Source organism: Prinia subflava, chromosome 18 (genome assembly GCF_021018805.1).
Source record: "Prinia subflava isolate CZ2003 ecotype Zambia chromosome 18, Cam_Psub_1.2, whole genome shotgun sequence".
NCBI lineage: Eukaryota > Metazoa > Chordata > Aves > Passeriformes > Cisticolidae > Prinia > Prinia subflava.
The window spans coordinates 2,693,011-2,704,154 of NC_086264.1; the positions used below are offsets into that span (position 1 = coordinate 2,693,011).

Genomic DNA, 11,144 nt, shown 5'->3' on the forward strand with positions numbered 1-11,144 from the left:
CCCTCCCCGCCGCTCGGAGGGAGGATGCTTCACAATGCATCTCAAATAATCACTGTAGAAGCGGTAGGCATTAGAAGGGACTTCGCAGTGAGGAAAAAGGATTAATTCTAGTTTAGTCTTTTTTAAGTTCAGCTTTTGATCAACAGAATAGAAAGCTGGCCTCTTCGTTTGCATAGTTTGTACTTCCTTTAGGCAACTGCTTATTCACGCTGCAGAAAAGTTGCCATTCCTTGATACAGTGTACTCAGCAAACAGTAGTAACTAATTCCTGTCCAATAAATGTTCTTATGTCCAGCCAGACAACATCTATCAGAACAGCACCAAAGCTTAAACATGGTACAGTCCAAAACCATTAATACAACTTCTCATTTAAGTCACCAACGCTTCTCTCACTGAAAGGCTTTTCAGTCTCTTGGTAAGAATCCCAGAGCCAGCTGCACCCACCTAAGCACATACCTGCTAGTGGGTTACCTGTGCCAACCTGCATGTACTGGCTCGGATGAGTTTGGGCTCTCCTGCTGTACCTATTCAAGCAAGAAGAGCACATCCCCTTCCACACACCTACACAGCTCACAAAAAAAAAAAAAAAAAAAAAAAAAAAAAAAAAAAAAAAAAAAGTCTTTGGCATCACTTGGAGAGCAAAATGACTGCAAAGGTAAGAAAAAAACCTGTTACCAAGTGCACAGAACAGCAGCAAGCCCTCCATCACCAAAACAGTTAAATTAACATTTAACCAAATGTTAATTTAACATTTACCTTGCCAGCTATTAGTTTGGTTTGTTAGCATCTGAACCTGCTTAGGCTCTACTTTTGGGGAGCTTTATTTTCTTGAACAGTCTAGCACAGCCCTTAAATGACCCAGCCAAGGAACCTACTCGATCCTGCATCCTCCATGGTCCATCCCTATCTCAGCATCTGCAGCTCAAAGTTCTGCAGAACCAAAACGCTACACAGGCTGTATTCAACCTAAAAACCAGAAAAAGAGCTCAGCTCCACACTAAACTGCTCTAACACAGTTAAGTCACTGACTGACTAAGGCACAATAACATTTACAGTTAAAGTGAGGAACAGCCACACTGCTTAAGAAAAGCACAGTGCAAAACAGCCTTACCCACACTCCAAAGTAAAACACAAAATATTTATTATTTCTGCAGGAGCAAGGCTATAACTTTGATTTCTACAAAGGCTATTAACAAGGTTAGACAAACAAACCAATTCAGTTTCATTACATACAAATAGAGCACAAATAGAAATCACCTTCCTAAACAATTTTTAATCATTTAATATTAAGAGATGCATTATTAACTAGCACATAAAGGAATATTCCCTTTATTCCCTATTATTCCATAATAAGACCTTTAATTAAAGAAATCCAATTTTATGGGAATTTTAACAAAATTTTTACTTAAGAAGCCACAAAAGTTAGATCGCTAAAATTAACATCCAACTCCTGTACTAAATGGATTTACAAAATTAACCTTCATAATTAATCTGACTTTCAACTAGCATCTTAAAAAAAGGCCAAAAGCAGACAAACAAGAAGTTTCTATTAAACAAACACACCAAAAGTTACTTTATCATCTTTATTATTTCCAAAAAAACTACTTGGGCCCTGGTGCGAGCATTTGTACCTCAAGCCTGTTGTCTCCTGCATAAGGATTGGTCTGATTTCCATTGCTAATTGGGCCAGGAATGCTTCAATTCACCTGGAAAAGCCCAGCTGCTTCTTGTTTGGGGATGGTGGGGTTGTGTCAGTGAGCCTAATTGCTAACATTAAGGAAAAACCTGTCAGTTTGACTTCTTATGTTGCTTTGTGAGCTAAGTAGTACATTTTATGTATGTCTACTTAACCACCGTGTTAAGCAAGGAATTTATAAAAATATTGGTGGTTGTGGTGTGGGATAAAAGGTAAGTATTTTTGCTTGCATATTTTTGAGGTCCATGTGTGTTTGCTAAGCTTTAATTTTTCTTTTCTGAGGATAAGAAGCTGACAGGGTTTTTTACATTTTATTTAAGTACAAAAGAAGAGCTGGCCTTCTTCTTTAAGACATCCTTTTTTGTTTCTATCACAGCTTCTAAACACAGGTATGTCTGTTGTTGGGATTATAGAGAACAAGTGGGGAGTCTTTTCTTAATTTTTAATTAACTGTTTTCCAGTATGGGATTATTATTATGTATTGTAGAGACTTTTTCTATGACAGTATATTGGAAGGTTTTCTTTTTGTTGCATACGTGAGTTAAACATGCTCTAAAAGAAGCAAAACAGCGAACCAACACACCGAAACTTGAAAGAAGGGGTCTTGTTCTTCAGGTAAACTAGGCTCTATTAGAAACTGAAAAACAGGGCAAGCTGTTACTAAAGTTGCTTTTAGGGCACGAAGGTGTTTCTCTGCACTGTATTTCTATTTTTTTTTCAATCAGTTAAGCAGTCGCTGGAGCTGCAGAGTTCATGGATGGGGTAGAATTGCACCATGTGATGTTAGGCTGGGAATTTGGAGATGGGCAGCTCTTGGCTCTTTTTTTGCTCTTGATGCAATCAGCCCCAGCTTTTTATCCCATCAAGAGCTGTAGAGTTGGAGTTTTTACAATGTCTCTGAGGTTTTACTTGAACAAGTTTAATGGATTTGATTGCCAACATTTCATTTAAACTCTGTGTCAATTCCTAGCCCTTAATGGCTGTAGGGAATTTGTCTTCCTGGACTCAATACTTGTAATTTTGTAATTGACAACAGGGTCAATGTTCTTTTCCTTTAAAAAAAAAATCAAGTCTCTAAGTCCAACAGAAATATTTATTTCTGGGTCATGACTCATAAATTATTTGCAGACTTGAGACACGGGAGCTGTGTTGTTTTGTTCCTGTAATGACTTGAGAAATGCACAGTCCCTTGCAGCTCCAGGGGGAGAACAGTCCAGCTGAGGGTGCTGATGTGAGCTGTTTGTGTGGAATCAGAGGCTTTGCAGCTTTGCTTGCTGTGGCATTCCTTTGCCTGCAACACAAATGTTTCTTCCTCTGAGGGGAGGAATTGTTGCAAATCATTATTTAAAGGTCGAACCCAGCACGTGTGTAGTAGTAACTGAATAGCAAAGGTTTGTTTGAAATGACAGGCTGGCTTCCTAAAGGCTGCTTGAATACCCCCAGTTATTTTGAATTAAAACCTTTTCATGTCTTATGAGGATTAAAGAGGTGACATGGAAAAGAACTCTAACTTCTCCCTCTCAGGCTTTACTTCATAGCTGTGACCTAATGATTTGTAATATCATAGCATTCTGAGACTGGGGAACACCAGGATTTTGAAGATGAAAATGTCTTTGAGACCAATTTCAGTGAGTTATACATGCCCACTGCAATTCTTAGGCTGCCAAGAGGCTCTTTGCTTTTGCATTTCCTTGAAGTGGCTTATTTTTGCATGAAGGTGAGGGGGAATGGTATTTTTACAAGTTTGTTTTTCATAATTCTGATACAATATCAGAATAATTTGCGTCAATCCCTTTTTATACCTTTGTTCTTCAAAATTTGGCCCTGCAAGATTTTTTTCTTTAGGACAGACACCTTGCACGTGGAAGAATATCCCTCGGATTACCTGTCCAAAAGTACTTTATTCAGGGGTGATGGAAACTTCTGAAGTGTGGATTGTGGTTTCAAGAGTTAATTCAGGCAATGTTTGGATTTTGAGACTCTGATCCTGCACTGATTGAGAATCAAAGCAGCTCAGTGATGCAGAGCTGATCCTAAAATGATAAACCAGTTCAGCCTCAATCTGTCAGAGGTTCTGCAAGTGCATGGAAATGTTTCTATTCTTGTATTTTGGGAGACTTTGCCTGTAAATATAAGCAGTTATTTAGGGAGAGTTTGATTAATTGTGAAAGAGAAAAGAATATGATTATAGGTTTGGCTTCCTTTTATGCTTTCTTATTGAATTGGAACAGAACACACAGACTGATGCAGAAAAAAGTTTATTGAATTAAGTTTCATTAACAAAACTACAATTGTGGGAATAAGGTTTTTGCTGTTTCATTACTCCAATTCTGAACCCTGAACTAGGGTCCTGCTCTAGCAATTTAGGTTGTGTTCACAGAATTTTTTAAGGTTTTAAATGCAAGTAAAGAAATTTGAGCCAACTTGATTTTTTTTACCACTTGAACCAGGAGCAGGGGTGGAAGAAGGCAGCAGTATCAGTAAAGCAGCAGGGAAAGTGAAATGCCCAACATCTCCCAGAAGGGTTGAGTATTCCTGGCACAGCTGAGGGCTTGGCAACTTTGCAAAACACTTCAGGGTAGTGGCATCTTTTGATCTTCTCTGAATCTGGGGAAACTAGAAGCTTGCAGATGTCCAAGTGCTAGAAGAGTCCCTCATCTTTTCTCTCAACTATGGTTTTACCACTCTCTTCTAAGGGCATAAATGCTGCTAATGTCATCAAACACCTTGTAGGAAGGTTGTGCAGAGGTCACTTTAGATTGCTAAGGGAGGGGAGGGCACAGACAGTCCTGCTGATGTCTGTGGCAGCCTTGCTGGGGAGAGACACGCAGGAGATTGCTTCCCCAGAGCTGTAAATCGGTGTCATTCCCTTGACTTCAGGGGAATGACTGCCTTATATCTGCTGGGGATCTGCTCTGCATGGTCTGAGACACAACGTGGCATTGCAGGTATGTGCCAGGGGCATGAGACGGGAGACTGACAGCCAGGAGCTGCTCTTGGGAGATGGCATGAGCCTGAGGCTGGAGATGGGAAAAGACAAGTTGGGTTAGTGTAGGAGCCAGCATTTGGGGTGCTGCATCCAGGTCCTGTGGTGCTCTACATACATTTTGGATAGGGACAGCTCCAAGGCTCTGGCACAGCAGAGAGCCGAGCTACTCAGCAAAGCAGGAGGCCGGTGTCAGAGCTGCTGGAACCTGCTGCACCTCCCCGTGGTGCAGCAGTGGCACAGGGGAGCTGTAGCACACGTCCCTGTCGTAGGTGTAGCAGGTCTGCGGTTCCTCGCAGGAGTTGCCCTGCTGTGCCTGGTGGATTGCCCCACCCAGCTCAATTTCTTTGGGTTCACAATTTTTGCAGCTGGAAGAGATGGGAAATAGAACAAGTGTGAGAAGTTAGATGAAAAGATGCCCCTGCTGAACCCCAAATCTTTCTTGCTCATCTGCATGTAGAGCCAGGAGAGTGCTGTACCCTTTCTAGGTGTTCCAGGGGAACATCTGGCCCTCAAGCATCTCTTAGAGCTGCTGTGGGTTAAGTCTTGGAAAGTGAAGTTAGGAAATAAAACTACTTACAGTTCACTCAAGCGGTAGACAAAAGTGGTCCTGAGTGGGGACAAGGGGTCGGAGATGTTCTCCCGAGCCTTCAGGGGGACTCTGCAAAGGTGGGAAGAGTCACTCTCATGAAAACTGCTTATTAAGCAGAGCCTGCTCTGTTGTGAGCAATTCTACACTCTCTTCATCTTCAGGTTATTTTCATTCTGACCCTTTTCTAAATCAAATCCCAGGAACAGGAGGTCTTGGTCCTCTGCACCCTCAAAGGCAACAACCCTCCCCAAGAGGACTGCAGCAATTGATGTAAGTGCCACTTGCAAGGTGACAGGGCTGAGAGTGTTAATTTTTGTTGAACTCCAAGCTAGCAGATCCTTGAGGCTGATGGAAAGGGAAGTTTAATTAATGGTTCTCCTGTTGGGAGCTCTGCAGTGCTCCTGCAGCTCTGGGACTGAAGCTGGTCCTTATTTCCCGGAGACACACACACACTTCTGTTACGTTTGTGTGAGTGGAGAGGACAGGACAAAGCTCTGCTCTTGAAGTGAGCTCTGTCTCATGGGAAACAGTTTCGGCATTAACTGATAGTTTAGGCCTAAACTGGTATTTTAGGCATTAACTATTTTCCCAGGCTTTCTGTCAGGTCAGGAAGTCAATCCAGTGGCATGGGCCCAATCTGGTTTCAGTTTAGATTAACTTTTGTCAGGTTGTTATCTACTTCCCCAGCGTATTTTGTGAAGATACTACTGGTGTGCCTAAAGCCAGTACTTTTTGTATGTGAAGGGACAAACACCAGAGAGGTTCATGTGAGGCAGAAAAGCACTTAGTAAAATGAAATACTCAGGATACCACAGAAGGCAGCCCACATCAAAAGCTGTTCGCTTTATCAGTGCTGGGACATAAGAACCAATGCAAAGAAAACTCGTGTAACACTGCATCTCCTGCTCACCATCTCTGTGAGATACTTGGCTGTCACTTACAGGATGCGGATGTTTCTTTCCAGGACTTCCTCATCAGGATTTTCTTTGGAGGGTACAAACTTTGAGGTCACTGTTACACACTGACACTTATTATTGACCAGCACGTACTCCTCATTGTTGGGGCCCACTGGATAACCTGCAAGCACAGGACAGGCAATCCCAGAATCAAGAACAAAATCCTTGAAAGCTGCTCTAGCAGAAAGCCAGGGGATGATAATGCCAGGAGTGGCCCATTATGGCACCTGGATTGATTAAAGTTGAGGTTGCAGCAGGTACAAGTGAGTCTCTTAGCAAAGGTGAGCTCAGCTGTCTTCCTGCTCAGCTCAGTGTACTGATGTATGTAGGTGTGGTGGGTCTGGGAAGGACAAGATTAGGACCCTAGATACTGTGGCTGCTGAGGGACAAACATGCAGGGATTGCTGGTAAAATGGGAAGAAAGTCCCAGCCACACCTGGTAACTCAAGTGCTCTTTTACTAGGAATTGGTTATGCAATTCCTCTGTCATGCACCAGGACTACTCCAGCAGTCTAAACCCCAGTTTGAATCTCATCTCTAAATAAATGTCTCTGACCTTACCAGTGTGTCAGTTTTCCTTGAGGGGTATCTTGTCCTTGAGGTTCCTGGGGAAGCAGCTGCCAAAAAGCACAGGAGGACCCAGCAAGGAGGCAGCCCCCTGACGTGGCAGGGAAAGGCAGGTGGCCCTGATGATGCTTGTGGTTTGCAGGGAAAACTCCAGTCCTGATTTACCTCTCCAAACTGCTGCTTCTAGCATGCTACTCGATATGAAACTCAGTCAAAGCAGGCTGTAACATGCCAGGTGTCAGTCAAAGCAGGCTGTAACATGCCAGGTGTCACTCAGAGGCTTTTGGCGTGTTCCTGATGTTGCACAATGCTGCCTCATTGCAATGGATTTGAAATTGTTTATTCTTTGCTGCTTTGTTTTCCCCAACCCAGACCCTAGGGCCTCTTCACCCATAACAAGCCAGAACCGTTGCTTTCATGTGTTGTTTTTACATCCCTCTTTATTCCTAAATGCTGCTGAAATCAAGTTCATCACTTAGCAGCATCATTCTTGCTACAGCACCTCCAGCCTGCCTAGAAGTACCAGACCCAGTGATTTTTGTCATATGGGAACCATTCGCTTTGGGCTCAGATGGAAATCGGTTCTGGGGACTTGCCTGCTCTGCTTGTCCCTTGGCTGACTTATTGAGAGAAACAAAAAACAGGCTGAAAAAAGTTGGGTTAATCATGTCTATAAATGATTTTGGAGCTAATTTGACTTAAAAAGCTTTGGTCCTTCCTTTCTCTATAATATCCTGGTCTCATCTGCTTCCATTCCAGGTTTTCTGAGATTGCTGTAGGCACTGTAACTGTGAAGAAGGTACCAGTACTGTGTCAAATGATGCCTCAGTGACCTTAGAGTTGACCTGCTGGTCACAAGTGCTGTTTCTGTGGCCTTTGGCAGCAGTATATCTGCTGGATAAGATTCTCTATGGAGTTCCTAGCTTGGGAAGGAAATAACTTTTCTACCTTGTTCTCCAAGCCTCTTCTCTGCCAACTCATCATTCCACATGAGCTCTTCTATCTGATGCAGAAGCCTCCCAGAAAAGCCTCTCTAGTCCCTGGCTCCTTGTCTTGGCCTCTCTTTTGGCTCAAGGAAGTCTCTGGCTTTTTGTCCATCACACAGCTCTTTCTCTGCTGTCTGTGCTGCATTCCACATAACATTGTGTGCAGTTCTTTCCAAACCTTTCATCCAAAGCCAATGTTCAAGTTAGATCCTACTGGCTTTTGGGTTGTCCCAAAACCTCTCAGAGCAGGCTTTAATTCTAAAATTAGATTAACACAGTCTTATGCATATGCAGGCTTTTCTGACTGCTCTAAAAATACTGCCCTGATTTAATTCCTTGTTATGCTCTTGGCTTCAATATTAAAGTTACTGGTGCTCCATCAATTTTTCATTTAAGATTACAATGCTAAAAAAATGTGATTTTATCTGCAGTCTCTCTATGTGTCACCCAGTGAAGTCCCCTTGGGGAGAAGGCATTTAAATGCAAAATTTGCTAATGCTGCTCTATATATCCGCAGGCTGGATTTACTGGTGCCTAAGTTACTGCACTAAGCTGATCCCTTCCTCCTCAATACTTATGTGGCTGTGTTTTGGACAAAATTTCTCATCTTCCACTATTGCACCGTTCTTTGATACACTGTGAAGCCCAACAGAATTGCCTGGGGTAAGCAATAAGATGCCCTCTTCCAAAAGCTGCAGGAAATGCAGGGATGCATCTGTCCGTGCCATCGGGATGGTTGTCCCTGAGCACTGATTTGATCCTGCAGACCAGATCCACCACGTGCAGCAGGATGGAGTCAGACTGTCTGGAGACCTGACACCCACACTGAGGAGTGTGCTGGGGGGACAGGCTGAGCTCAGTCGAAATCAAGAGTTTCTAAGAAATTCATGGAGTTACATTATAAAATACAGTTTAATCAGAATAAGTTGGCTGTAGCTGTATGGCAGGATTACCAGGAAGATTTTGGAAGCCTTTAGATCTAGCAGGTAAGTTCCCTAGGACTGCAGAAAACCAAGCATGCACATTTGCAGTTTATAGCTTCATAAACCTGATAAAAAATGGCTAATTATCAAGTCTCAGATTTAGAGGTAGTCATCACTTTATCCCCCAGGCAGCAATTAAAACCACACTGCTCTGATGCAGGAACACCCTGAGGTGTCCAAGCACCACTGAAGTATGGCTGCTTGAGCGGGCTTTGAGGTTTGACCTCTGACTGTTAGAATAATTCAGGGTAAATTACTCAAAATCTGCCATTGATGTCTTAATCCCAGTTTTCCATCTCTTCATTGCTCACCTACCTGCCACAAGGATGATCTCCAAGGAGATGGCCAAGGCAACACACAGCGACAAAGAGCTCTTCATCTTGCCTTCCCTTCTTTTGAAGAATGTGACTGGAGAGCCTGACTCTGCCTATAAGGGCGTGTGCAAATTGGTTTCCTAAAATAAACAGCCCAGCCAACACTGGAAAATGTGGCTGGGGACTGAAACCAGGTGTGTTAATGCACCAAGACCTCTGGCTTTCAGAGGGGAAGGGTGCAGGGGGTTGCACTTTTATTGTGCTTTTCTCTGTTCTTTACCAACAGGCAACAGAGCTGCTGAGTACAAGGACATGCAAAACCACCCCAGCCCTGAGGGGACATCTTGCCATCAGGGCTGGTGGAAGGTAAGAAAGTCCAAGGGCCACAGCTCTGCCTCATAATTTTGAGAAATCAGTTAAAAATCCCTCGAGTCCTATCAAAAAACCACTTCAGGCTTCAAAATCAAAATCCTGTTTGGACCAGCTGTGTGCAAACCCGAATTAAGGGCTGGATCTGCCCGCAGAGAGCCTGCAGTCAAAGCAGGACAGGGGGCAGGGCAGGGGTGAGAGGTACAGCCACTGCAGCTCTGCCCACTGCATTGAGGAGTTCATCTTCTCCTGAATGGAAAAGGGACTCCATGGATTTGTGGTTTATGAGAGGTCCTGAGTCAGGTGCCAGGAAAACCCTGAGATATTGGGCATGCAGGCTTTTCCTGAAGGAGGGTCGTACTGGAGAGGGCCTTTGTTTTATTTAATTTTTTTCCCCCCAGATTTGGGATCATTTGTGTAACTTCTGAAGAGCAAATGTAGCCTATAATGGCCAGAGATGTCTCTGTAGTATTTCCATGTGTCTTATACAGAAAAAGCCACTTTTTAAGGGAAGACCAAGCTTAGCAAGAGCAAATTGCTCTTGCCAGGCTTCTTTAAGAGGCTGAACTCTTTTGGCAATGCTGCCAAGCATCCTGGTTCCTGTCACCTTGCAGAATGTCTCCCTTTTTCCACACTCTGCTGCCTGGATCCCTGAGCCCAGAGCTGTTCCAAGCCCGTGGTTGTGTGCCCTGAGCTTTCTCCCCAAGCACAAACCCCTCACCCTGCAGCTGCATGATGCAATGAGCTTTCAGGTTACATCAGCAGTGCTCATGTGCAAAGGGAGCGTGGGACTTGGGGGGGATGACGGGTTACAGCCAACTCCTTGTAGGGCATTGGGTTCTTCCACAGCTCTTTACAAACCTTGTGCTCTCAATAGGGATCTGTCTGTAGAGAAAAAAACTGGGGTTGTTTCCTTTCCCCATCGCAGAAAGCATTGCTAACGGTTTTATGCAGCTCTCTCTCTGAGACAGGGGCAAGATGATCCCTGTGCCCCATTTCTGCAGGAGCTGAAAAATAAACCTGGCTCACCAGTGCTGGTAGGGATGTCTGTCTAAAGCACTGTTTGTTTCAATCACCCTTTTTTGTAAGAATCTTTCTAGAATTATACAAGAAGGGGGGAGGATGCCATCACCAGGACAGAGAACATGGAAGGAAGGCTGGCTCTGATCTGTTTTGTCTAGCTGCACTAACAAAAATATGGCACTGGGAACATGTAAGGAGAGGATTTTCAAATGTCAAGGCAGAGACTGGGTACAATTATATCTGTGTCTTTCTGTTCACTTTGGTGGTTTTCCCTGGCTGCTGGTGCTCAGCATATCTGGATTTCAGTTGCTAAATCTACACATGTGTGTACAGGGCCTTGGTCTGGATATGATGACACGAGAGCTATTTTCAGCCCCTTCAGCCACCTGCATGTCTCTGGGGATTTCTAGCTAGATCACAAGCTCTTGAGAGGAGGGTTTATGTTATGGACTGGTTTTTTTATGGATTACCCCTGTTTTACTGGATGACTTCTGGAATTTTATCTGGGTGAGCAGGCATGTGGCTGTGTGGGGAGCTGGACTCCCAACCTCCCTGCAGGGCAGGGGCTAGTGGTGGAATAATTGAGAATTGGAAAAGAAATGGGAACCAGCCCTTTTGTTTCAGTCTCCATTCACATGTCCTGTGCTTCCAGCTGGCCTTGGAACTGCTGAA

General features: G+C 43.8%; 1 protein-coding gene across 2 annotated transcripts; it reads right to left on the reverse strand.

The window, feature by feature from the left end:
• Positions 1-3,938: 3,938 nt before the first annotated feature.
• JCHAIN (joining chain of multimeric IgA and IgM) lies at positions 3,939-9,233 on the reverse strand. 2 transcript variants are annotated; one of them, XM_063415013.1, is made up of 5 exons: positions 9,082-9,233; positions 6,216-6,351; positions 5,263-5,343; positions 4,801-5,050; positions 3,939-4,716 (listed from the first exon to the last, which is right to left on the reverse strand). In XM_063415013.1, the coding sequence occupies exons 1-4, from the start codon at positions 9,143-9,145 to the stop codon at positions 4,849-4,851; spliced, it is 483 nt and encodes a 160-aa protein (XP_063271083.1). In that variant the 5' UTR covers positions 9,146-9,233; the 3' UTR covers positions 3,939-4,716; positions 4,801-4,848. The 2 variants fall into 2 exon arrangements, with proteins under 2 accessions (XP_063271083.1, XP_063271082.1); XM_063415012.1 differs by having other exon boundaries at positions 3,939-5,050.
• Positions 9,234-11,144: the final 1,911 nt, after the last annotated feature.

Coding starts and splice junctions, on each gene's coding strand:
- JCHAIN (XM_063415013.1), bottom strand. CDS start 9,145: ATGAAGAGCTCTTTGTCGCTGTGTGTTGCCTTGGCCATCTCCTTGGAG. Junction 6,352..9,081: donor GGAGATCATCCTTGTGGCAG/GTAGGTGAGCAA, acceptor CTGTGCTTGCAG/GTTATCCAGTGGGCCCCAAC. Junction 5,344..6,215: donor GAAAGAAACATCCGCATCCT/GTAAGTGACAGC, acceptor CCACCTTTGCAG/AGTCCCCCTGAAGGCTCGGG.